The 27,655-nt window shown below is 38.9% G+C and overlaps 5 protein-coding genes across 5 annotated transcripts; 4 read left to right on the top strand and 1 right to left on the bottom strand.

Annotated features, from left to right (window-relative positions):
• Positions 1-2,680: 2,680 nt before the first annotated feature.
• LOC103520367 (pupal cuticle protein C1B-like) lies at positions 2,681-3,950 on the top strand. Its single transcript, XM_008485454.1, has 2 exons — positions 2,681-2,725; positions 3,191-3,950. The coding sequence occupies exons 1-2, from the start codon at positions 2,681-2,683 to the stop codon at positions 3,875-3,877; spliced, it is 732 nt and encodes a 243-aa protein (XP_008483676.1). The 3' UTR covers positions 3,878-3,950.
• A 503-nt stretch (positions 3,951-4,453) lies between these two features.
• LOC103520359 (heterogeneous nuclear ribonucleoprotein H3-like) lies at positions 4,454-8,151 on the top strand. Its single transcript, XM_008485447.3, has 3 exons — positions 4,454-4,510; positions 7,083-7,299; positions 7,853-8,151. Exons 1-3 carry the CDS (start codon positions 4,454-4,456, stop codon positions 7,876-7,878), a joined length of 300 nt encoding a protein of 99 aa, XP_008483669.1. The 3' UTR covers positions 7,879-8,151.
• A 1,948-nt stretch (positions 8,152-10,099) lies between these two features.
• LOC103520188 (heterogeneous nuclear ribonucleoprotein H-like) lies at positions 10,100-13,602 on the top strand. The gene is made up of 4 exons (XM_008485284.2): positions 10,100-10,251; positions 10,676-10,814; positions 12,843-13,018; positions 13,454-13,602. Exons 1-4 carry the CDS (start codon positions 10,128-10,130, stop codon positions 13,579-13,581), a joined length of 567 nt encoding a protein of 188 aa, XP_008483506.1. The 5' UTR covers positions 10,100-10,127; the 3' UTR covers positions 13,582-13,602.
• A 388-nt stretch (positions 13,603-13,990) lies between these two features.
• LOC103520179 (probable ribonuclease ZC3H12C) lies at positions 13,991-21,932 on the top strand. The gene is made up of 7 exons (XM_008485275.2): positions 13,991-14,169; positions 17,156-17,386; positions 17,861-17,985; positions 19,638-19,777; positions 20,220-20,454; positions 20,810-21,027; positions 21,288-21,932. The coding sequence occupies exons 1-7, from the start codon at positions 14,149-14,151 to the stop codon at positions 21,839-21,841; spliced, it is 1,524 nt and encodes a 507-aa protein (XP_008483497.1). The 5' UTR covers positions 13,991-14,148; the 3' UTR covers positions 21,842-21,932.
• Positions 21,933-23,354: 1,422 nt separating this feature from the next.
• Positions 23,355-27,295, bottom strand: LOC103520168 (myeloid leukemia factor 2). The gene is made up of 4 exons (XM_008485264.3): positions 27,095-27,295; positions 26,546-26,747; positions 26,266-26,371; positions 23,355-24,532 (listed from the first exon to the last, which is right to left on the bottom strand). Exons 1-4 carry the CDS (start codon positions 27,284-27,286, stop codon positions 24,259-24,261), a joined length of 774 nt encoding a protein of 257 aa, XP_008483486.2. The 5' UTR covers positions 27,287-27,295; the 3' UTR covers positions 23,355-24,258.
• Positions 27,296-27,655: the final 360 nt, after the last annotated feature.

Genomic DNA, 27,655 nt, shown 5'->3' with positions numbered 1-27,655 from the left:
GTACGATGAGGTAGATATACGGGATCTGCCGTTGGATGGTCAGGTCCACAGTCAGGGTTCATTCAAAATCGGTTTTAGTTCAACTCTTGGATAAGGTAATCTCTGATTGGTCGATTTCAAAAATTTCAGCCAATCAGATTTGCTTCATCCAAGAGTTAAACTTATACCGCGTTAAAACTCTAATGGTGACTCCGGCCATCAGTAGATTAACTAATTCCCAGGTCTACAATCTAATACTGATGTCAAAGTGTTCGTTGAAAACATTGAGCATTCTCAAAACCCAAGCCCGAACATTCTTCTAGCATTCTCAGAGGTTAAACATAAATTAACAATATAAACATGGTTTTATAGATCCGGGGGTTAATGATTTAATTACTTGGAGTCGATAATTACAGCTGCATTACTAGTAGGTACGAGTAACTGTCCGTACCCAATTAATACTTTGTCAGACCACTGATCAGTTTATTTGATAAGTTCAGGCATTTTTAGACTTTAGATATCTAGGATAGATACCTCGTTAATCACTTGTTTACGTAGATTATGTTATTTACTTACCGATAACTTTATAATTGGTCATAGTTAAGACTTGGAAGTTAGAAGTCAAGGTTCTCATAGATCAAAAATGTGAAAATTGGTCTGCAATTTTGCTCGCGTTCAACAACTTACGAACCACATATACGAGTAATCACGTATCAGCCAAACACATATTGCTGTATAGGTACTTTGGAAGTTAGAAGTCAAGGTTCTCATAGATCAAAAATGTGAAAATTGGTCTGCAATTTTGCTCGCGTTCAACAACTTACGAACCACACGAGTAATCACTTATCAGCCAAACACATATTGCTGTATACCATATTTTCTTGTCAACATATTGTAGGGCAATTTGTTACCTTTTTGCTCCTTTACAAGAATAGTAGACTGGTTTTAGACGCTTACAACTTACAATATGTCTGTCTGTTCTACAGTTTGTTGAGTTTGCAATGCTAAACTTTATGATTCAATACCTCGGCTGGGATTGAACCCACGCCCTCCTGTTTACCAGGCGAGCGCCTTGACCACTACACCACCGAGGTAGGTAACATACGGAGAAAATGTTGGACGGTAAAACCCTCCTCACCAAAGACCTTAGCCGTTATAAAGCGACGTTCACTGTTTCCACACGTAGTCAACAGCTGGTTGTCGATCGATGTCGATCGGCGGCCGTCGACAATGTGTGAACACAGATTTAAACCTCTTTCAAGCCAGCTTAGTTAGCTTAGTTGGTAGATCAAGTGTATGTTTGCGCGTTGATACTTTGATACGTAACGTCCTCATGTCGTGCACATACCCATTGAGTTGCATGCAAGTTGCAAGTTAGGTTGGTTGCAAGTTAGGTTGTACATTATCACAGCATCTCGGTTGAACCCGTATGACACACATAATACACAATGGCTTGCGTGAAGCCCCATTGCTCGGATCAATGCAAGGTGATTGAATGTTAAGTTTAAACTCTGACTTGGGTATAGTTTATTTGTCTATTGTCATTGAGAAATGCGACTTTGAATCGAGTTTATTCAATCTAAGGTAGCTAGGGTTTCATGTGCGTTTCATTCTGGTGATTTCAACTTTTACGAGTTGACGAGAAAAATCAGTAACATTTCCGAGAAGGATCTGTCGATCTGTCTAAATCAAAGCTCCATCTTTTTTCAATGATTACATATACTGATCAAATATCGTTGTCTAAAGTATAAATTCGGTCTATATCGATCTGTTATTTTCTCCTCAATTTGTTGGCAATCGACCTTCCTACAGACAAAAAGTTATTGAAGATTGCAATCTTATGCTCTTTGTTATCACAACTCTTGTGTTATTCATGTTACCTAATACATAATGTACCTACAACTTTTGTTAATATTTGTTTTCAGATCGCCGTCTTCGCTTCTCTATTCGCCGTCGCCTTCTCCAGGCCCAGTCAGTTATGTGAAAGATGACTGTTTCACTGACAATTCAAAGCCTCAATGTACACTCACGGGCGAAAAAAATCAGATTGACTGTAGATTGTTGTAGAACTTTTTCTCTATCAACAATTTTGCCATTAAAAAACATTCATATGTACATCATATAAACTTAACCCGACCCCTTTAGGGCTGTTTGTCCCTACACCTAAGCCTTGGTGTGGGCTTTTTGAACGTTTGTGTACGGAGTTCTTGCCATAAAAAAGAGCAAACTAGAAAACCAAAGACAGTATATTGAAGATAACATGAGGTTTTGGTACCACAAAACGTTAACAAAAGTTTCCTGGCGCTTACAAAAGTTCCGTGATGCCTCCTTTAGAAAACTCCGGATACCAAATAGTTCAATATCAAATTCATTACATGCCTTACTATAAGGTAAGGAATGTAAAAAAATTAGCAACTTAGCGTCGCGAGTCGATTACCAACGTCCATCGATGGACATGGATCAAGAAGAAGATTCAGAAAAGGCTGTCAGAGTAAATGGATTGAAATGCAAATTGTTGAAACTATGACTAATTTTTTGCACTCAAGTGTATGTTTGCGCGTTGATACTTTGATACGTAACGTCCTCATGTCGTGCACATACCCATTGAGTTGCATGCAAGTTGCAAGTTTGTTTAGTTGCAAGTTAGGTTGTACATTATCACAGCATCTCGGTTGAACCCGTATGACACACATAATACACAATGGCAATGGCTTGCGTGAAGCCCCATTGCTCGGATCAATGCAAGGTGATTGAATGTTAAGTTTAAACTCTGACTTGGGCATAGTTTATTTGTCTATTGTCATTGAGAAATGCGACTTTGAATCGAGTTTATTCAATCTAAGGTAGCTAGGGTTTCTTACCGTTTCTATGGTGTAGTCTTCGATCATGTGCGTTTCATTCTGGTGATTTCAACTTTTACGAGTTGACGAGAAAAATCAGTAACATTTCCGAGAAGGATCTGTCGATCTGCCTAAATCAAAGCTCCATCTTTTTTCAATGATTACATATACTGATCAAACACCGTTGTCTAAAGTATAAATTCGGTCTCTATCGATCTGTTATTTTCTCCTCAATTTGTTGGCAATCAACCTTCCTACAGACAAAAAGTTATTGAAGAATGCAATCTTATGCTCTTTGTTATCACAACTCTTGTTTATTCATGTTACCTAATACATATGTACCTACAACTTTTGTTATTATTTGTTTTCAGATCGCCGTTTTCGCTTCTCTATTCGCCGTCGCCTTCTCCAGGCCTGCCTACTCCGGAAGCTACGGTGGTTACGCCAGCTACCCCGCAGTGGCCTCCAGTCAGTCCAACGTATACAGATCTCCCGGTAACTTGGGCGCCATCTCCACCTACCAAAAGAGTGTCGAGACGCCTTATTCCAGCGTGTACAAGTCTGACGTCCGCGTATCAAGCCCTTCCGTGTACGCACCAGCATACCATGCGCCCGTGTACCACGCTCCAGCTGAGGTCTACCATGCTCCTGCTGTAGCTGAGGTTTACCACGCTCCTGCCGAAGTGTACCATGCCCCGGCCGCTGTGGCTGCCCCGGTCTATCACGCTCCAGCCGCTGTGGCTGAAGTGCACCATACTTCCTCTGAGGTGTACCACGCACCGGCTGCTGTGGCTGCCCCAGTGTATCATGCCCCTGCTGTAGCTGCTCCAGTGTACCACGCCCCAGCTGCTGTAGCTGCCCCAGTCTACCATGCCCCCGCAGTAGCTGAGGTTCACGCCCCGGTATACCATGCCCCCGCCGCTGTAGCTGAAGTCCATCATGCTCCTGCTGAAGTGTACCACGCTCCAGCCGCCCTGGGAGTTTCCTACTCTCCAGCCACAGCCGTCAGTCATGTGACCTACGATTTCGGTGATCTGCATTTGGCTTACAGGAAATGAGTGGAGTACTCACCTCATTAAATTCTAGTCTCATCATCATCTTCCATTAGAAATACTTCATTGACTTCATTCATGTTTTGGTCTCTTGTTTTCTCATTTCACACCTCATAGAGCTTTCCCCACTCTCAGAGTGGATCTTACGATATACGTGTACATAGCCTCTACGATTTAGAAATTAGAATTGCGCCTTTTTAGAAGTAACCTAAACCAAATTGTAAATCTGATAAGGATATTTTTCAATGAATTGCTCTTTAGTGTTTTGTTTTTGTTGAACAGCTCAAAAATACATTATCATCCGAAAATCACTTGTTGAAATATTATCGAATGAATATGGACTTTTTTTATTATTTCTCTTAATTCTTCTATTTAAAGGAGTAGGTAGGCTGATCTGCTACTGCTGATGTCAATAGCTTTTCAAATTTGTTTTCTACCTTTCTACACCCCTTTTAAAAAGTTTACACCTGGTACGCTTGTGCTGCAATAAATTGTACCTCTGCGGTCAAATATACCAGCACATAATGTATTTATGTGCTGGTATATTTGACAGGACAATTTATAGCAACGATAACAGTCATAATGGACCATATCGTCGTTCCATCTCAACACAAAACCATAACGCCCTTCCACATGTGTGTCCGTGTGTCCTCGAACTCCCGACCTGTGGATTGAGAGGACCATGGCCTTACTGCTGAGTTTGCTAATACGATTCTAGATACAAGATTTACAAGATTATTTATGCGCAAAATTACGTTTCAGCAAAATTTTTGTAACCTACAATTTGCGAATGCCAATCTCCGAAGATTGGGGGCTAGAAATTTCCTTGTAGTTTAAGGTGTATAACGAGAACGAAACTTGGAAAAAAAGTGACTGAAATTGATGGGGTTTGAAAAAGTTGAATCGTTTTATGCCTGAATATCATAGCACGCACGAATACTTTTTTAGCCTGTCTTGTTGTAATCCTTAAATCCTTTAATTTTTCGATTTACACGAGTTTTCATTATTAATCACCTGTTCTTTGTTTATCCTTAAAAACCTGGACTTTCAAAACATAAGGCCTCTCCCACACTGGATGCAACTTTGAGCAACCGCGACTTTCTATAGTCCATCCACCTCGACGATAAACATAGGTTGAAATTAAAAGTTGTCAGCCGAGTAAGTTAAGCGCTAGGCCGCGGCTCCGATTCTCGCCCGGGGCGGATTTTATCCTGAGCGGATAATGTTCGTTCTCGGAACGGCTGCCTTTCTCCTATCCTGTCTTCCTTCTCTCTTCGATTTCGTGACGATAAGACCTTAGCAGTTGGGTACAGTTCCCTCTGTTAAACCTCTTTTTTAAGTTTTTTTTATGTACCTATACTTTGGAAAAAGTATCGCATTACCTACTTCAAGGGGATTCAAACACACTATGTACTTAGGTAGACGTTTATTATGTATTTTATGTACTAGTACCTACCCATTAGGTCTAATCTACCTACGATGTAGGTAGGTAGGTACCTATATTAACTATCTATATCCTATATATTAGCTATCTATGTAGGTTTCTATAGTTCGAAGAGCACCTTCACCTTATCGATCTTATGATTAATATTATTTCATACACACGTCAGATCAGTTGCATGATTGGAGGATTAACAATATTATCTAGGCCGTATGCCGGTGTATAAATGGGCTGAGTCATAGATCTCAATACAGTTACCTCAATTTTTTTTTTTTTTTTTTTTACACAGTTAGCCTATGTTAATAAGAGAAGAGTAGGAGATCTACATAAATAAAGAGAAAACAAACTTAGTAGGTACTCTTGACAGAATGTTTCTAAAGATTGAAAGGAACCCCTCTTTTTGAAAGGAAAAGCCCGAGGTTTCTGCGGGTTTTGAAATGAAAAGAATAAAGCAAAGGTAGTTCTGGGTGAAGGTTGAAGAGATGAAAGGATTCATATTCTAAAAATATACCTTCATGAGGTCGTTGCATGAAAAAACCAATGAGAAGTGGAAAGTTCTCAAATTGAAAAAGAAAAGGTTTTGGGACCTCTTCATCTCTTTTTTTTCTCTTGTCCTTTCTCCCTTGCTCTCTTCTCATTTTGTATACATATACCGATCAGGGCCGTATTTAAGGGGCCCCTCGAGCTTCATTTTTCTCCTTTACCTACATACTTTAGGCTAGACTCTGAAAATTTGGAGCATCCGACCCCCCCTAGACAAAATCCAGGATACGTCCCTGATACCCATCTATCTCTACTTAGGTATACACTATACACCTTCATTATAATATGTAATATTATTATCTGTCTTTCTCTTTCTCTCCCTTCCTATTCTTTGGCCTTATTAGCCCGCATCTTTCCTTATCTCTGGTTCTTCCCTCTCTTCTCTTTTGGGTTTTAATTTTTCTTTCCCTTCTAACCTTTTCTTCCTCTTATTAAGCATGGAATACAAAAGTCAAAAGTTCAGAAAAACTTTGATGGGAAATCATGCATTTCTCCGTCTTGAACAAAATGTTCACATCAAAAACAGACAAGAGAAAATAAAAACAAGTCAAACAAGTTACAAACATAATAATCAGTAAATTGTGATAGTAACAAAAGTTACAATTGCTACGAACAAGCAGGTTAAGCAACATTGACACGCCATTTTTTATAAAATGATAAGTTTATAAAACATTGTAAAAACATTTATAAATAAGTTGTAAAAAAAAGCACTGAACATGCAACAACAAAACAAATCTATTGAGAGAAACTACGGTAAATTCTAAACAAATACTCATCTAAACAATGTTTACGTACAAAATGCATTTACCTATGTTGAAGGGAAAGAATAGCTCACTCCTGAATATTACAAGTACCTAGCTACCTATAGTTTGTCCAGATCAATGTGACAGCAAAAAAAATCTCGTTTCCAACAAAACCAAAATTAACGCTACGTGGTTTTTACTTTCTATTACTACAGCTTCGCTTATACTGTCTTTCTATGCCTTTGATAAGCTATGAGGTTTTCTTTCAATGTCATTGATATACTAATACATATAACATTATAACTTACTGTCTGCTGTGTTCTCACGTTTCCAACAAAACCAAAATTAACGCTACGTGGTTTTTACTTTCTATTACTACAGCTTCGCTTATACTGTCTTTCTATGCCTTTGATGAGCTATGAGGTTTTCTTTCTATGTCATTGATATACTAATACATATAACTTACTGTCTGCTGTGTTCTCAGTTCTTCAAGCCCATAGTCCCTGTCAACATACTCCTACTCACTGATGATGCTGGCAGATCATCTGGTGAAGCTGATGTAGAGTTCTCATCTGTGGATGATGCACAGCGAGCGCTACAGAGGCATAAGTCTAACATGGGAGACCGCTATATTGAACTGTACATGGAAGAGGGGACAAGCTCCAAAGAAGCTAACGGTAGAGGCACAGGAGGATTTGGAGGTAAATATTTTCTTTCCTTATAGTAACCGACTAGTGGTTGACCCGTCCTTTGTACGGGACCACCACACACACACACACCACACCCCCACACACCACACAGCCACCACACCCATCACACACACCACACCCATCACACACCACACACATCACACATACACACACCCCGACACACAGTTTCAAAAATGTAGTTGAAGACTGAAATAGACCATCGAAAACTCTCTGGCTAATACTTTAAACATTACAGTCCGGTGACATACCATACTACTAAATATTAACTCGCCTATAAATTAACAAAAACAAAGTAAAAGAAAGAATTTATTTGAAAATTTTCATCGTTTACGTTCCTTTCTGACCTCTTCCTGATGGTATGTAACAGACAGACACCGAAGCGAATACAATAGTCCGTCCACTATACCTTTTATTATTAGTAATAATAAAGGAAGGACGGACTAAAAACAAAGTAAAAGAAAGAATTAATTTGAAAATTTTCATCGTTTACGTTCCTTTCTGATCTCTTCCTGATGGTATGTTTCTTCTTGTATGTTTTCCTCAGGTTTCAAAAGTCTTCTGGATTACTGAAAAGGATATCAAGATCACAAGAACTCCCAACATTCTCTCTATTCCTACCTCTCATCTCAAATAAGTGTCGTCTATGTATGTATGTCTCATCCATCATGTTAACCAGTGGCCCTGAGGCTGAAAGAAAGGTCCAGTCAAATGTTTTCATGACTTTTTGTCCTAGTTGCAGAAAGATTTCTTTTATATTACCTATTTTTTATTTGTCAGTAGGTATGTAGGTAGGTACTCACTTTTTTTTTCCTAATTTATTTTGAATCTAGAAAATAATGAAAATTCTTTCGGGTTGTTAGCTTAATTGGTAGTGCGTCTGCCTTGTAAGCGCTAGGCCGCGGGTTCGATTCCCGCCCGGGGCGGATTTTATCCTGATGGGATAATGTTCGTTCTCGGAACGGCTGGCTTTCTCCTATCCTGTCTTCCTTCTCTCTTCGATTTCGGGACGATAAGACCATAGCAGTTACAGTTCCCTCTGTCAAACCTCTTTAAAAAAAAAACCTCTTTCAAATCAACACACAGGTACCTCTCTAGAGAGGAAGCACAACTTTAGAGGGGTATTCAGAGGTCATGGCATTCAAAAAAATAATAATTATTCATTATAGACACTTTCCTCTCCACCTCTCCTAATAATTCATTAACACTGAAATCATAATAAAGAATAATAAAGCATAGATGAATAGGTGAAGTCTAAACTGGCCCGCGGACATTGTTTATCCGACCAGACCTGTCTTCCTTCTCTCTTCGATTTCGGGACGATAAGACCATAGCAGTTACAGTTCCCTCTGTCAAACCTCTTTAAAAAAAAGAAGAAGAAGAATTAGGTGGGAGTTTTATGAGTTGGACTTTTTTCCACATTTCATCAAAATCGGACAAACTGATACGAGGAGAGTAAGGGTCGAATTTTAAAACCGGATTACCTTTTAAGGGCGGTTAGGCTTAGAGTGTTCGGAGAGGTTTTAAGATTTTTTTTTAAATTACTTTCAGTTCCTATCTTAGTTAGTCAAACTAATTGTCCAACATTACTTTCCCACATAGAATAGCTCTCCTAGAAGCTAATCCTGACCAGGAATAAATGATAATCCGAGTTTAAAATTTGGCCCTAAGGGTCCGTCTCACATTGGAAGCGTTTCAATAGCGCTTAGAGGGTGAAAAGGATATCAAGATCACAAGAACTCCCAACATTCTCTCTATTCCTACCTCTCATCTCAAATAAGTGTCGTCTATGTATGTATGTCTCATCCATCATGTTAACCAGTGGCCCTGAGGCTGAAAGAAAGGTCCAGTCAAATGTTTTCATGACTTTTTGTCCTAGTTGCAGAAAGATTTCTTTTATATTACCTATTTTTTATTTGTCAGTAGGTATGTATATGTAGGTAGGTACTCACTTTTTTTTGTATAATTTATTTTGAATGTAGAAAACAATGAAAATTCTTTCGGGTAAGAATTAGGTGGGAGTTTTATGAGTTGGACTTCTTTCCACATTTCATCAAAATCGGACAAACTGATACGAGAAGAGTAAGGGTCCGTCTCACATTGGAAGCGTTTCAATAGCGCTTAGAGGTCCTCTACATTCAACGTAAACCTTGCCCCCAAAAACCTTTGCGGCCTTTCTTAAAGGTCGAAAGCCCACAAAAAAGTTTTCGTACGAAATGGTTTTGAGTTTAGGGGTCAAGTCCACACCATATGGCGTTGGAATTTTCTGCATAAGTCAATTTTTGGCAAAATGGAGTTAGTGATATATTGGAATCCTTATTCTCTCCCGGACATGATGGTCAGGGCCATATTTAGCTGAAAAACTTTAATGCAAAATAAGCAACCTCCGTGGCCGAGTGGGTATCACACAGGAGGTCCAGGTTCGATTCCCGGCAGGGCCAAGGTTTTTTTTTTTTTTTTTTTGCTCTGTGCTTGGAGTTCATGGTGCACTCAGCCTTGTGAGGACAATTGAGTAGCAACCAGTGGCGGCATTACCAGTGTGAAAAGATTATTGAAATATGGAAATTGGTTGCAAAAGGAGGCACTTAGTGATGTTGTGATATCCACAAAAGTTGTGAAAAAGCTCTGTTTTACCACAAAGAATTTGAGATTTGATTTTTTTTTTTTTTTTTTTTTATTGATTGAACTTTTATGCAAAATTAAATTAATTTTTTTTTTTTTTTTTTTTTTTTTTTTTTTGATTGATTGAACTTTTATGCAAAATTAAATTAATTCCATTGCTTATCCAATGTGTTCTAGTGCGAAGAGCTAAGAGATCAGAAATGGACTGGGCATTGAAGAGACAAGGCGCTGTGCTGAGTGGTAGTGCTGTGGATCAATGCTGTATGCGGCTACAAGGACTACCATACGAGTGCAAGAAGGAGGATGTTGAAAAGTTCCTAGAAGGTAATGTAGCTCATAATCAAACTAATCCCACTGTATATAGGCTCATTTTTTATGAAAGAAAAAAATCCATTTGTAGGTAATCTGAAAATGTTAGGTTGAAGAGAAACTCCATTTCCTGCACTACCTACTTTAGCAAACTAAAGGATGATAAAGGAGTAAAAAACTGCAAGGAAAAGTGTTGAATTTGTAAAGAGGAAAAAGAAAAACTAGAAAATATTATGGAGCACAGTGTCAAGCCATATTCTCAAAAGGTCCTCCTCCATATACATTCCACCAACAATACTAAACTTCATCTATGGCTTTACTTTACTTTTTTTTTTTATCTATGTCAATCCCCTGATTCTAGTTAATTAATAGTGTATGTATCCCCTGTTTGATAAATCCCCCCTCTGTTATGTATACTGTGTGTTGTTGGGTGTCCCAGGGCTGGAGATCGTACCCAATGGTATTACAATACCGCACGACTACGCTGGTAGATGTACAGGGGTGGCTTACATTCAATTTGTAGACAAAGAGAACGCAGAGAAGGCTCTGCTTAGACACAAGGAAAAAATTGGACACAGGTGGGTGGTGGTTCCCTGGTTTGAACTAGATTATTCCTCTAAGCGTCACGTCTGGTTTTTAGACTGGTTACCCTTGTTATGTCCGGGGCTCAATGGTTTTTGAGTCCCCCTCTCACAAATGAAACACCTATCTCTCGGCTTGGTATGTATGAACATTGTACTTTTGTTAGGATTCATTTTCAAATTAACAAAAAATAGGTAAGTACCTATGTACTTTTTTTTTTTTACTCTTACTCCGCAAATATTAACTTGAAAGAATTTTAAACTCAGCTTTTAGTCACGGCCATAAATTTCTTATTCATTTCAATAATCTACATAGGTCTTACATTTGATTATCATCTGAATAATATTTAATATGTAATTATCATGAGAGTATGTAAATAAAGTAGGTATAATAAATAATAATTACTTTCTTCTCCTTGAGGTCCCTACACTCACTAGATACGCCTAAACAGGTCCTCCTGTCAGGTGTAGGTACCTGATGAGCACACAAAATCTCAGGTAGACCTGACAGGTTCGCCTGTCAGGTCTACCATTTGCGTCCTCTGCCACCCTCTCACACCCAGATCTGTGAGACCGCGATCTGTCAGGCAGTCTGAGCATGAGTGGTGGGCATTAGCCAGACTAGGTAGCTTCCTTGTAAGCACTCGGTCTGCCTTGTAAACACCAGGTCGCGGGTTCGATTCCCTCCTGAGGCGGATTTTATCCTAAACAAATGAGGTTCGTTCTCGGAACGGCTGGCTTTATTTTATCCTCTCCTTCTCTCTTCGATTTCGGGACGATAAGACCTTAGCAGTTACAGTTCCCTCTACACAAAAAAGACATAGTACCATTCCCTATTAGATAAGTAGAACTCATCAGATCATTATACCTAGGAGTTACCATAGGAGACCTGGCTATGGAGAATTGTAACTCTTACACAATCGCCTCACATAACAAGTCAAAAGTGAGAGTGGATAGGGGACACCCACGATACTCACGTTTCCCACCACAAACTGGCCAAGTCCGTTCCACGCCTAGTACGGAATGTACTAGGTCGCTGGTAATCCGCTGAAATGTACGAGATCGCTAGTATTTCATTGGAATGTACGATCCATTTTCGTGATCCTGGTAAAAAGACCTTTAATTTGATATATAGGTCGACTAGGTTTGGATAAGTCCTTCTATGGGGACAGACTGACCGACCGACAGACAGACGACACCGAAGCGAATACAATAGTCCGTCCCCTATACCTTTTATTATTAGAAATACTAAAGGAAGGACGGACTAAAAAGGGGTAAAAACAAAATTAGAGTTCGTTTGAATCAGAGTGAAGAAAGAAAAAGAAAAAAGTCTCATTCATCGAGCAAGATAAAAAGCACATAGCTTCTGCTTACCATTCACAATATATCCCAGATCTGATAGCATGATTATATTGGAACAAAAGAGGAAAAGAAGAAATGGGGTTTAAAGTTTAAACGGACAGTGGGAATCGGGTATACCTAAAAAACTGATTACACAAAATTCAACTGATTGGCCATAAGGAGTGCGAAAATTAGCTGACTGACCTCCAGGCCATATGCAAAACAGCGGTTTACATCGTTTGGTGAAAGAAAATTTCGGAAAAGTCGTACCATTTTCCAGTAGGTAGTACAGGAATCGTACTCCTTATTGCCAATCAGTTGAGTTTTATGATCCCGAAATAATTTTAAACTCAGCTTTTAGTCACGGCCATAAATTTCTTATTCATTTCATTAATCTACATAGGTCTTACATTTGATTATCATCTGAATAATATTTAAAATGTAATAATTATCATGAGAGTATGTAAATAAAGTATAATAAATAATAATTACTTTCTTCTTCTTGAGGTCCCTGTCCTGTCGGAGGTTGGAAATCACATATTGCCTTATGGTCAGTCAGCTAATTTTCGCACTCCTTATGGCCAATCAGTTGAATTTTGTGTTGAGGTCCCTTGGAAATCATAATGGCAATTTCCTTCTACTGTTAATGACTAATGATATTGTGGTTTTTGTTGAACCTGGCAGGTACATTGAGGTGTACAAGACACGTCTGTCTGAGATTCGTATCGCCACCAATAACTTTGACGTAGACAGACCTAGAGCTTTCATTGGAGGAGGATTTGGAAGGCCAGGACCTTATGATAGGTTTGGTGGCGGTATGGGGCGGTTTGGTGCAGCCACTGCTGGGAGACGAATGAGAGGTATGTAATAGATTAGACAGTCTAGGTACTGATGTCTAAGAGCAGGGTTTAGAATTAGAATTGAGATCAATCTAGGCTTGAGCTATACTTAATATTCCTGTTCAATCCAGAATTGAAGCCAACTCCCACTTTGTAAAACGCGGTCTAAGAACATTCCAGTCCAAAATCAATTGAATTTCTATCTGTAAAGAAGAGTATTACAAGTGATCTGGACAGTTACTAACGTACGTATATTCCACTCATGACGGTGGATGTAGGCAACACGAGTCCTGCTTGCGAGCAAAGTGGTAAATTTTAAGATTTTGAAGCTTGTTTGATACAGTGTATATTAAGCACGTTGAATGCACCAGTTCCTTACACCTAAGTCTCAGAGTGGGCTTGTTTATATAGTGTTAAGCTAAACTACTAGTTATATTGGGTTCGTTTTATTTGCAGGATTTAACGGAGGAGGCTGGGGAGGGGATTGGAATGGGTCAGGACTTAACCCATTCATGACAGTTCACATGAGAGGTCTCCCGTTCAAAGCAACTGAAGCTGATATTGCAGATGTAAGTGTTCAATAAACCGCGGACTATGTTCGCCCGTGGGCGGGAAATGAACCCGCGACCTTCCACGCTAACTAGGCTGGACAAACTATTTTAAAATGCTACTTAATGGTTCCCCCGTTTCCAACCCCAGTAGGTACCTAAATATATCTCTCGTTTACACTCCAAAGTGTCTGGGGTTCGATTCCCAAAGTCAACAAGAAATTACACTCGATATTTCGACAGCACATATTTCGCCAGGGTTACTATTAGATCGGGATGCACAGTGAGAGATACATTAATGAATGGGCATACTATGACACAGACCCGTAAAGTCTAATTATAGCAGTTGTTTCATCACTACGAAATAAAAATACAAAAATAAATCTGGCAATATTTTTCGCGCCGGGCAGGTATTCGAACCCCGATCTCCGGGCTATCTTGCCATTCTTGTTTCAACACAATCTCGTACTTTCTCGAACCAACATTTCCTAGCCGGAGTGGAGAATCGATCTGAGTCCTTGCCCAATGTAGGTCAGGTACCTCTGGTTCTGTACTTTTACTTTTCATGAGATTCTTTCTTCTCCAAGAGGTCCTAGCAATGTAATGGTTCTCTCAGGATTTCAGGTTGGTGTTCGTTTTTTTTTTTAATCCAATATTATTTTGTAATTGTTTATTTAATTATTTAAAACAATATTGGTAATTTTTTAATCACCTTTTTTATTCCATAGTGGTAATTATTTTTAATTCTTATTTACCAATTTAGATTGTGGTTTAAATCTTGTTCTGTTTTTGTGCCATTGTGTTTTTAAGATGAGTTCTTATTTCTCGATCAAAATGTACCGGGTATCTAGATTTTTTCCCTGGAGTTCAGTGATACATTTGTTTCTTTATCTTGTTGTTGTTGTTGTTGTTGTTGTTGTTGTTGTTGTTGTTGTTGTTGTTGTTGTTGTTGTTGTTGTTGTTGTTGTGGGCGGCGCCCAGTGCAACTTTTGCCGAATTTCAGATTTTTCCCTTGACTTACTCATTAAGACCTAAATTTCAAGTTTCTACGACATCGGGAAGTGCCTCATAATTTTGATGAGTGAATCAATCAGTAAGTCAGTCGTAAAATAAGCGATTTTCAAGCCGTTCTTTCTATCCCTTCCTTTGAAGCTAGAACTTCGGGTTTTCGCAGGCATAATGAGCAAGAATAGATTAACATATGTTCCAAATTTTGTGACATTACGTGAAAAATTAACGGAGTTATGATAGGGGTAAAAATGTGTCGAAATGTTTCATGTAATATACACACTGGCGTGCTCAGGCCGGAACTTGGCCTGGCGCACTGCCGTGCGCCTAGATACCTTATTCCTTATTTGGACACTGGTACATATTTACATGTGAGGCACTTATTATTGGATGAAATGACCTTCCTCAGCCACCCACTCTCTCCACTAATATATTTCTACTAACTTTCTTCCTCTTGTCATATACCTATACAAGATTTCTGGATTACCTATTACTTTTTTATCTTTTTTAAAACTGTACTTAGAAAAGTACCTAGTACCTACTTGTCTTTAACCCGCCCATGATTGGTGGCTAAAGTTGTGTTGACCCAGCACCTAAATGGGAAGGATTATGTCTTTTTTCGTCCATCTTATGAGGGTGAGAGGCATACTACGGAATGGGCATGCTACGACACAGACCACACGAGTCTAATGTAACAGTTGTTTCACTACTAAAAACGGCGCTGGAGAAAAGTACCTAGTACCTACTTGTCTTTAACCCGCCCATGATTGGTGGCTAAAGTTGTGTTGACCCAGCACCTAAATGGGAAGGATTGTGTCTTTTTTCGTCCATCTTATGAGAGTGAGAGGCATACTACGGGATGGGCATGCTACGACACAGACCACACGAGTCTAATGTAACAGTTGTTTCACTACTAAAAACGGCGCTGGAACATTATTATTTCTTCTTCTTCTTCTTCTTCTTCTTCTTCTTCTTCTTCTTCTTCTTCTTCTTCTTTCTTACTGGGTCTAGAGTTTCAGCAGACCATTTTGGTCTGCTGAAACTGTATTTCACGTGCGGTTGCATAGAAGTATAAATTTCCTTTCAACTGTATTTCTGTATTTCACGTGCGGTTGCATAGAAGTATAAATTTCCTTTCAACATGTCATTAGTCTCAGGAGACTAATGACCAGAGAGGGTGAGTCCCATATCTGAGTAGAGTAGGTATCTACTTAGTAAGTAACTTACATACGAGTATGTACCTACCCGCCTCTCGTTAATTTTTTGGGAATCGCTCAAAATAAGACAGGTATACCTAACTCTCGTATATCAGTTAGTGTAGTGATTACATGACTAGAATACTTTCTGCATAACATTAGCATAATCTAAGAAGGTAAAACACACGTGAGCTTCATGTTGGATAATAGAAATCCTCTCGCGTCTTCTATTCATTATAACTACATAGTACATACACCCCGCGATGTTTTACGTGAATTGTTACCCAAACATATCCACATGAAATTTTAGGCAGAAGGTATACCACTGCGCTCTCTGTGTATGTGCTCTTATATCCAAGCAGACATCAAGCTGATGTTGTAACCCGTGGATTATAAGAATGCAGTACAACCACAATAGAATCCAGATTCTTGCCTAAAAAATCGGCTAATAAATAGGTATCTATAAATGGTTAAATCTAAAATGCCTACTACCTCAATCCTGTAGCATACGCGGACCTAAAACCTGAAATCATCATTACGTTAATACTGGAGGACCTAATGTCCAACCTCATAAACATAAACTATAGGTACTGGTATAACGTAATACTTTTTTTTTTACAAATCTCCAACTTTCTTTTTTACTTGGATAGCTCGTAGTGTTGTTGAGGTCAGTATACTACCTTGCCCCAGGCATAATCCGATGAAGCAATCAATTCTTCAACTCCACTATAAGAATCCTCAACAAGAAATGGTTTATTTGGTGTTGGTCGATCCTAAGTAGGTTTCTCACTGCAGCAACCACTTCTTTCTTGGTCTTGTTGATATTTTTTTGTTTTAAGTAGAACACACATAGCAGTTTTGATGAAATGAACGTGATTACCTAATAGGTTACTTGATGTTGATGCCAGGTACTTGATGTAATAAATGGAGCTCGCTTTTATGATTGAGACTTGTTCGGTAAAGAACTGGATATCAAGTATGTCTTTCGTCAGAAGTGGGTATGGTGTTTGACTCTCGATGGTATGTCTGATTTGAACTGAATTCGGATCAATTCAAAAGTCTGTTACTTTTCCTAACCTAAAGCTGTGTCCACACATAGTCGATCGACTCGATAGATGTCGACTGAAACCGTCCACACTGCCTCGACAACATAGATTCACCTCATTGAACGACGACCGTCGGCCGATTATGTGTGGACACACCTTAATAATAATTTTTTCACAGGAAATTTTACCTCACCACCAGACGATGTTAGTAAAAAAAGCATTCACTATCTAGATATAATAACTCTGAAATGTCATCAATTTCTTCAGGGTGAATCTTGTCCTTGTGATTCCTTCTTATCCTTGATTCGAACCCTCAATGAAATCCAATTCTTCACCAAATCCTGTTGTTTTGGTTTTCAGAAATTATCTCACCAGTCCTCACTATGCGGAGAAGAGCCATGTAGTTTCGAGCCGAGCGGGTTAGAGCCCGCCACCCCCCATGAGTCACTGAGCCGCCAAAGTACGGCTGAGTATGATCCAGGCTACTCTGCCCGTGTAGACTTTGCACTCAAACTGGGATACACGGAAGATTTGGTACAGACTGCCCTCAACAAACTCGGCCCCAACCCGAGCCATAATGAACTATTAGCGGTGAGTAACTCAGCCCCAACCCGAGCCATAATGGAATATTAGCTGTGAGTAACTCAGCCCCAACCCAAGCCATAATTTACTATTAGCGGTGAGTAACTCAGCCCCAACCCGAGCCATAATGAACTATTAGCGGTGAGTGAGTAACTCAGCCCCAACCCGAGTCATAATGAACTATTAGCGGTGAGTGAGTAACTCAGCCCCAACCCGAGCCATAATGAACTATTAGCGGTGAGTGAGTAACTCAGCCCCAACCCGAGTCATAATGAACTATTAGCGGTGAATGAGTAACTCGGCCCCAACCCAAGCCTTATAGCTAATGAGCTATTAGTGGTGAGTAACTCGGCCCCAACCCGAGCCTTAATGAACTATTAGCAGTGAGTAACTCAGACCCAACCCGAGCCAGAATGAACTATTAGCGGTGAGTGAATTGATAGAGTTGGTTATAATTTCATGTATTTTGTTTCTCCCATACAGGAGTTAATCAAGCTGGGAGCCCAGGTTCCCACTAGCTTCATTCAAGATAATGAACAAGACTGTATGCCCTATCCTCAAGCCAAACTACGTCCAGTGGTAATTGATGGAAGCAACGTGGCTATGAGGTAAGAGACATTAGCTTGCAAAGAATGAAGTTGAATCGTATTTTCTTATCGACCTCCAGTGAACTCTACCATTTTATGGTGGACCTCTGTGGTTCTTTCGCCAAGGAGATACTTCAACACCCTGGCTGCCAAAGCATATTCCATGGTGTTTACCCACAGAAACACATGTACGAAAACATCTCCCTTAAATGAGAGACAGACTTGACAAACTATTTAATTCTTTGGATTTTTCATACCGGATTCGAATTTCGACTGGCCATTATAACTGGGTTTGACTACAGAGATCACCATAGTATCAATATTTTACCCTTTAAACTATAGTGGATCTCCCAGGCCATTCAAACAGTTGATCAGTTAGTGGAGAATGGCATTCACCTCGTCTAATGGTTATCTTCCACTCAAGAGTCCACTATTATTAATAAGCAATAATGTAATGCCAATTACGTATTTATTATCAAATTATCATTATAATTATGTTCTATAATATCTTCCTGTGTTGTAAGTACCTACGTCTACTATATGTAATAAATTATACAGCGGTTCTCAGAACTGTAGATATCAGTGGCGAAATATAGGTACCCAGAACACTGGAACATTAGGTATTATCAGACCACCACCCCCACTAGTGTTCTGTTAGCGAACAACTTCTAACTTCTTCTTCCTGAACTGCACGTTTTTTCCCCAATTTTACTCAGGGGCGGTGCAACGATACCCTCCTTTATCCTACCCCTCCCTACCTTCCTATTTGGGAACCACTGCATGCGAAATAATTAGGTATTGTACCTACCTATACCTATAGGATACAGTTACCTATTCAGACTGGAATGATTTCAGTCTGGATTCAGATTTGGTTGAATAAGATTCAGGAACCTCGAAGTATAACTGTTTTACTTTTACTGATCTCTGCTGTAATATAACTACTCAACTGAGCACTCAAGTCGTTGCATTATGTGCTCGCCTAATCATTAGATTGACGATTTGAACGGATAAAATAAGTTCTGCTGAGTTGGTTTACCTGAGTTTTAATATATCGACGAATTTTCTTTTAGTTTGTCTCTTTGTTCCTTTAGAACTTTATTGAATCACTTGAAGCAAACAGAACTTCCTTTTCGTAGAGCTTCGATGAGGGAAGTGTTATTGCTAAGGCCTTATCGTTCCGAAAACAAAGGGAGAAGGAAGACAGGATAGGAGAAAGCCAGCCGTTCCGAGAACGAACTTTATCTGTTTAGGATAAAATCCGTCCGGAGTGAGAATCGAACCCGCAATATAGCGCTTACAAGGCAGACGCGATACCTCGCAAGACTGGTCAACTTCCTTATTGTCTCAATATTTGACCCACTTTCAGACACCACTGCGCTCTCTGTGTATGTGCTCTTATATCCAAGCAGACATCAAGCTGATGTTGTAACCCGTGGATTATAAGAATGCAGTACAATCACAATAGAATCCAGATTCTTGCCTAAAAAATCGGCTAATAAATAGGATGTACGAAAACATCTCCCTTAAATGAGAGACAGACTTGACAAACTATTTAATTCTTTGGATTTTTCATACCGGATTCGAATTTCGACCGGCCATTATAACTGGGTTTGACTACGGAGATCACCATAGTATCAATATTTTACCAGAACTTCCCTCGGTATTGATTTCAGCCACGGTAACAAGGAGTTGTTCTCATGTATTGGAATCAAGATATGTGTGGACTGGTTCAGAGCGAGGGGTCACAAGGAGATTACAGTATTCGTACCCAAGTGGCGGAAAGAGTCTTGTAGGCCCGACAATTTGATAAAGAGTAAGTCAGTGCTACCAGGCCAGCTGAACTCCACTCACAAAAGGCCCACTCTGCGGCTTTGGTGTAGGAGCAACAGCCCTAAAAGATATTAAAATTCATTAAGTGGAAACTGCCCATCCCAAAATGTTTGCAATCATTCAAAGCTTGTTACCTACTATCTACGTGTAACACTTGCAGTCTAACACTTGTACTTTGTAGTCGAGGGTGTAGGGTTCAATGCCCTGCAGAGGTAATGTTTTAATTATTGAACCCGAGAGAGTTAATTTGACGAGCGCCCTTACTCTCATCAGCCTTCAGGAGACCAGTACTTACGTGCACTTTTTCTCAGGCTAGAGCTCACTTTGAGTCCCATCAAGCCTTCAGGGGCGCTGTAAGGTCTCTTTCACAGAGGTCTACAGTTCACTAAACTTCTAGTAAATCCCTGCCCTGTTCTCACTTCCAGATCAAGAGGTTTTATCGGAGTTAGAGAAGGATCGTATCCTAGTATACACGCCATCCCGTCTGATAGGCGGTAAGCGATTGGTATGCTATGATGACCGGTTCATACTACGTCTAGCAGCAGATACAGATGGGATAGTAGTATCCAATGATAACTATCGGGACTTGTGTTTGGAGTCACCAGACTTCAGGAAGGTTGTTGAAGATCGCATCCTCATGTATTCGTTTGTGAATGACAGGTATGAATAAAATACTGCTTTCTTTTGACACGTGAGAAGCAGCCTTTTCACTGATGAGGTTATATCAGGCTTTTCTCTTTTTCGCTGGGATTTCATTCAACTCCTCACGAGAATGAGTCTACCCCGAAATAGACAGCACTGACAGCAGCACATGTTGTCCGACACTGTCACCTGCTCACATACCAACTATGCACAACGTTGTTTAACTTCAGTAATCTTGATTAATTCACTGGGTACTGTCTGAATAAACTTGTACTTATCAGGACCGGTAATCTGCTAATGTTCCTGGCAAATATTGAACGTGTGGGTTATCGAATCTTAATCCCTTCAACTAGTATAATATGTTCTCTCCTAGATTCATGCCTCCTGAGGACCCCCTGGGCAGATCTGGTCCCTCTCTGGACAAGTTCCTCACCATTGATTATAAGCAGAATAGTACAGGGGCCCCCTGTCCATATGGGCGTAAGTGTACGTACGGTAGCAAGTGCAAGTTCAATCATCCGGAACGAGGACCCTGGCCACACAAGACAGTCACCGAACGACTAATGGAGCATGCGCAGAAACAGATGTCAGGTAACATTATACAAAAAGGATTTCATGTTAGTTTATTCGACATTCATGCTTAACTTTGGGCACCTTATATTTCTTGTCCAACAGCTGTCTTTCCTGACTTCGTACAAAATCAGTAGGTACCAATTCTAGAGAAATGGGGAGATAACTCGAGTAATATTGATTAAAAAAATGAGATAATAGGGAAAAACTAGAGGGTCAAAATGATTGAAACTCGTTGTCTGACGAAACTCGTTATAAATCAACAAAATTTCCACTTTCAGAAAAACGCCAAGTGAACAAAACCCTCAGTTGCCCAGCAGTACCCAATCAGTATCAACACCAAGAGCAACAGGTGACAGTGCACCCTCAGAAAACTCTGCTATCCAGAACCCGCTCCTATGCACCAGACAGTCACCCTGAGGCGCATGGGAGCTACTCTAACCTCTCTCAGAATAGCGACCAAGGCGCACCACTGCACCAGCGATTACAGCGCCAGCTCTCACTCAACCCTTATGAAGAAGTACCACAAGGCGCACCACCTCATCAGCACATTGCTTCTCAGAATAGTTCGCACAATGGAGGCTCCTCAAATGGACTAAACGGTTATCTAAACGGACATGGGTTTCATAATGGACACAATGCTCCCAATGGTTCACACAATGGAATGACTCGCAACCCATACGAAGAGCAGAAGGAACGCATGCGCTTACATTATCATCTGGCCTCGCTATTCCCTGAAGATCAAGTCGTGGCGGCCATGCAAGCGCATCCTGGGGAAACCAGTGCACATGTGCTCTGCGCAACTATACTGGCCATGTTCCCACCTTCCCGGTGAAATAACATACCCGTCACCACTACTAGGTCTCAACACTGTTCCAGAAACACCTTCACACTTTGCATTTCGCACGTAATGTCACAGAGGAAAATGGCTATTTAAATAGTTGCAGTGACGTCCAATATTTGCGAAGTGTAAAGTGCCAAGTACTTTCTGTAACAGGAGCCAGACCAAATGACCTAAGGTTCTAAGACCAAGAAGGTAATATATGGAGCAACACAGATGTATACCAGTAGCTTGCTTATAAAGCTTCGAGTCGAAGTGTAAAGTGCCAAGTACTTTCTGTAACAGGAGCCAGACCAAATGACCTAAGGTTCTAAGACCAAGAAGGTAATATATGGAGCATTTCTACCTTCCCTGTGGATCAACACAGATGTATACCAGTAGCTTGCTTATAAAGCTTCGACTTGAGAAGTTACAACAGAAACCAAACATTCTGTACGCCATATTGGATTTGCCATTCATTGTGAAGCTCCAACAATGAACTCAATCGTTGTTATTTTGTAATGCAGTCGAATGTGGATAATTCAGAACAGGAGAGTGGAGAAAATGCTTTAAATGTCCCTTCATTTATTGGGGGGAAAACTCAGAAAATTTACCTCTAACTGTTCAGAAGGAGAGAAAATAGTGTTTCCGATGATTTCTAAATTATCCATGTTCCACTGTAATTTATTATCGTTAGTGTATTATTTTGTAATGCAGTCGAATGTGGATAATTCAGAACAGGAGAGTGGAGAAAATGCTTTAAATGTCCCTTCATTTATTGGGGGGAAACTCAGAAAATTTACCTCTAACTGCTCAGAAGGAGAGAAAATAGTGTTTCCGATGATTTCTAAATTATCCATGTTCCACTGTAATTTATTATCGTTAGTGTACCTGGATACATGATATCCCTACCATTAGTTACCATGTTTAAGGTCCGGATCTATAGGTTCATGTTAGAGTGTTTGTTAAACCTCTGAGAATGTTCGGGAATAGTCTCCGAGAATGATCAGAGAGCAACAATAACTTGAACATGAACCTGTAGACCCGGGAGTAAGGTAACAACCAGTACCTACTTAGTTACCGATAATACTCGGCGCCTTATAGTTAGTTACCACTTACTGAGTTATCAGATAATGTCAAATCATGATTAGGCCCGCGTTCCAAGGACGAACTTTGCACTTTACATAAGACTTCTGCAAAAGTTTTGACACGATATAAAAACCTTTAAACCCATTGCACAACCAATATAATAGCGTTGTGACGTCAACAATATTGCGAAGTAAGTTGAAAAGTTTCAGGAACGCGGCCCACTATTGATTTTGCTTCCCATTTTTAAATTAAATATTTTTCGTATTTTCTTATCTCAAGAGATTATTTTTTATCCTTTTTACGGTAACAATAAATTTTTAAACGTCAATTTATTCATTAGTTGACTTGTCTTCATTATTTTATTACCAGAGAAAACAAAGTCGCTTTATCCCTACTAAATTAAAAAAAAAAGATAATACTAAAATAATTAGACCAAATCTAGGATTCTCTCACTTAATTGAACTAAATATATTTACTTCTATATTTCATAATGATACAAAAACAAAATATCTAGATATAATAAAGAGAAAATGGAAATACATAGTTGGAAAAGAAAAAAAAACTATCCTAAAAAAAGACTTTGAATGAATATAATTACAAACTAATAGGAATAAAAAGTAGCAAAACAAAACGTTTTAATTTACCTAAAATCAATTATTTATCTTCGAAATCAAAACTGTACAAAAATCAAGTCAACCATTATTTACTGGGGTCAACACGTAAACAGCTTTCAACGCGGTCTAATCTAATCTAATCCATCTAGTGTGAACAGATCCTATCTTCAAATTAAACCAATATAATAGTCTAATCGTGACGTAAAAACATTGCGAAATACGAGGTGTAAAGTGTCTTCAGGAACCACTGTACACAACCTAGATCTAAATGTTATCATCAGATTTGGTATCAATTTGTACAGATAAGAAAAGGAAAGGCCTATCGTATTTTGAACGGTAAACAATAATGCACGATATTTTATAATAAGGATTTTAGCTGATTATAAAGAATGCACTTGGGAATGAATGTGACACCATGGGCATTTATTTTTCCCTCATATTTACCATGGTCTGACAAATCACTCCGGCCAAACATGAGGTAGGTACCAAATTTAATACATATCAAGATTTTTTTCTTTCTTTTTAATCGCTTAAACTTTAACTTGATTTTTTTAAAACACAGGTCAATGTAAAATCAACATTTGAGTACATACATACGTATGTACATAAGTATATAGGTCAAAAATTTAGGGCTTTTTTTTACATAACCCCAAAAAAAGCCATATTACATGAGGCTTAAAGTTAAATAATCGTTTAAAGTATTAAAACCAAGGTGTCAAGCGTTTCCTTTTACTCCCCGGTTTTGAGTTTCTTCTCCCCATGATGACTGCTTTGTTTCTTCGTCTCCCCAGAGGGAGGGGCAGGGGAGGTTCTGTTACACTCCTGTTTCGTCTGCTCGCCGCTGTTGCACTCTTTCTTGGCGGCGGGTTTCATTTTGTCTGCTCCACTATGGTCTCGTTTTCTGCTAGGTTGTGGCTGAGGGGCGCTCTGAATAGCAAGCATGGGACTGTGTTGTCTATGATGTCTACTGGAACTACTGTGTCTACTGCTACTACCGTTAGCGCTTTGAAAAATAAAAGAACACGAAAACCATGGAAAACAAATGTACATTTTTTCAAGTGTGGGAATGGCTACGTACACATGAGATAAACACCTAGTTTCCAAGAACTACTATTGACTTTCGTTTATGTATGCAAAGTACCCTCCAAAAAATACCACTTCGTGGCATAAATTTTTTTTTCAACTTGGTCTACTTTCATGCCCCAACATACACACAAAATCCGTTTTCTTCCATCATTTGTAGTTGTCCCTCTACAACTACCTGAAAACGGCTACTTTCCCTGTCGCGTATAATATCTCTAGTAGCGCGGTCAAACTTTCTTGACTTGGCGGGGCGGAGCGCTACCGCGCTCTTTAACCTTAATTAAATAAACTAGACTTAGAGAACCTTAGAAATAAAATACCATAAATAGTGGAAGGAAAAATTCAAAAGTGCATAAAATGATTTTAAAATAATAACAAGAGTAACCACTGATATATTATACCCAATGGAACAAAATAAAAAAACAGGGGGGATCTTTATATGGAAGGAGAGTAAAAGGGAGCAAAGTTGGAAATCAAAACATTATGCGTGCATGTGGAGATTTAGTAAATATTAGTAGGTTTTACATTGATAAATTAAGTTAAAAAGCTGGACTTTCGGAAAAGTGAAACAACCAAATAAAAATCCAAAAATGGTGCAACAATTCATTGAACAAGAAAATAAAAATTTGAAACTAAACAAACTTAAAAATCTTAGGAAATAAATCAACAGGAACAAAAATGGAAATAAATCAAACAATTTGCTGTGTATTTTCGAACTATCATTTTTTTTTTTCTCAAAATTTTTAAAAAAAAAGGTTTTTTTTAAAAATTTTTTTTTTTTTTTTTTTTTTTTTTTTTAGAAGAAGAAATCTATCCCACAGGAATTTTGTCCGGTCTCTACTTGATCACAACAAAGGAAGGGGAAGCAATGTAGGGATGGATCGCACAACACTCCCACTCTAATGTCTGTCACCATATCGTGATCTCCTGTAGGATCCAGACCTGTAAGTGTGACGTACAATTCAGTTACCCCTTCCCTTCCCCTGTTCTCATGATCCTATCATTTTTTGTCCCATTCTTTGATAACAGTCAAAAATATAATAGTTTCCAATGATATCTTTTTAGTCCGTCCTTCCTTCATTATTACAATAGGTACTGATTTTCTTTAATCACGATCAAAAAAAACTACAGGCTAAAAAATTCCCGGAGGGACGGGCCCAGCTTGTTAGTATACAAGTATATATTAATAAGCTTTTTATTTCACTTAAATACCTACTTTCTTTAGTTAGTACTGTACAGCTTTTCATAAATTAGTAGCTAATAGACCATGTAAGTGTACTTAAGCAGTCAAATGTTAGATAAATATCAAGAAGATTCTGATTATTACTGAGCCTTTGTGTTAGGGTGGAAGTAAAACTACTTCTTATTTACAAAGGACTTTTTCTAATCCATTTACCTATGGATTTGAAATGATTCATCCCTACAGAATACCCAAGGAAAGAAAAAAAGAAAGACCAAGAGAAAAAGGATGCAATTGATGGGAGGGATGGAAGAAGAAAGGCATGGAGACAAAAAGAAAGAAGAAAAAGAACAGGAAAAATAAAGGGCGGGAGAGTCCTGGAGTAATAGTGAATCATACATTCTTCTAGTCACATAGCACAATGAATAGAAAAAGTCATATGAAGAGAAGAATAAAAGGATGAAAATACTTACTCGGGGAGAGCTTGATGACGTGTCTGAGGATAATTTACAGAATGTTGCAATAACTGTGCTTCACGAGCCTTCTGTCGCCACTCTTGATTGAATGCCTCTGACTCCTCTGAAATGTCAAAAATAATAATAATAAGTACCTATAACAATAGTTGACAATTCACATTTACCATTATCAATGCCTGAATAATAATTTAATAATAATATTAATAAAAAAGAATCATTACCTACTGCTAGTCATGGTTTTCAAAACAGATAAAAATTAGCAATTTTGAACTCTTACCCTCATCCAAATTGATGAAATCCTGCCGTTCCTCTTGCTCTCCAGATCTTAGGTTCTGCTCTCGTTCAATGATGTGTTCCTTGTCTCCTATCGCATGTCCAATAGCTAGTTTCTTCACTCCTGTTCTCGAGTCACACACTGCTTTCTTTGTTTCTCGAATACCTCCGGGAGCTGATCGGGTGGAACTTGTGGCTTGATAAACCTGAATTGACAAACAAAAGAGAATTGATTAATAAATCAAAGACCATCATGTGAAAAACTTGACTTAGGTATTAGGTGACATGGATTCATCTAGCTTCATGCCATAGGAATAACAAAGGAATTATACTTGTTACTAACAGAATCCATTTCACTAAAATGCAGGTATGTATAAAATTACATTGTGAACTGTGATCTATAGCTATGTACTTTCCTTATTTAGTTGGATCAGTAATAATAATAATACCGATACAATTGAAAATTTACACAATAAAATAGTTGAGTTTGAATTATGTATCCTGTCCCTTGAACCATGTACCTGGAATGGTAGAGAAGTACCTAACAGCTTACCTGAGGTCTTCCATCAGGACCGTTTGTCATTGACATAACTGTGCTTGAACTGTACGAGTGACAATTTCCATTGTTTTGCATTTGACTCATCAGCTGACTCATATTGGGCATCTGTGGCATCATTGGCATGAATGGCGAGGCTCCTCCAAATCCTGGCATGCCACCCATCATGCCAAATGGATTGGCAAACATGTAGGATCGAATAGCCTATGGGCTGCACTTAGTAAGACCTTCTTTGTTACCTTCTGATACTGCATTTCTTTCAGACTTTCGATACTGACCGAAAGTGTATCTTCAACTTTGTTCCACAAGAGACCAAGTAAGCTGGTAGGTTTCTCAGTCTCGGGGTCACCCGTTATTTCCCAGCCTTGCAGGTCAAATTGCCTTTCCCTCATCACATCAGAAGCAACTTCAATGAATTCTCTAGCTTCTGCTGGTGCTCTGCAATAAAAAAAAAAAAAAAAATCAATCAACCAACCAACCAACCAATCAATCAATCAATCAATCAATCAATCAAGTAACTTTAACAACATAATTATTCAAATTAAGTATTTTTTTTAT

The sequence above is a fragment of the Diaphorina citri genome, unplaced genomic scaffold (genome assembly GCF_000475195.1).
Source record: "Diaphorina citri unplaced genomic scaffold, Diaci psyllid genome assembly version 1.1 scaffold69, whole genome shotgun sequence".
Lineage (NCBI taxonomy): Eukaryota > Metazoa > Arthropoda > Insecta > Hemiptera > Psyllidae > Diaphorina > Diaphorina citri.
Note: the sequence above shows the minus strand (reverse complement) of the source record. Positions and strands in the feature narration are given on the sequence as shown.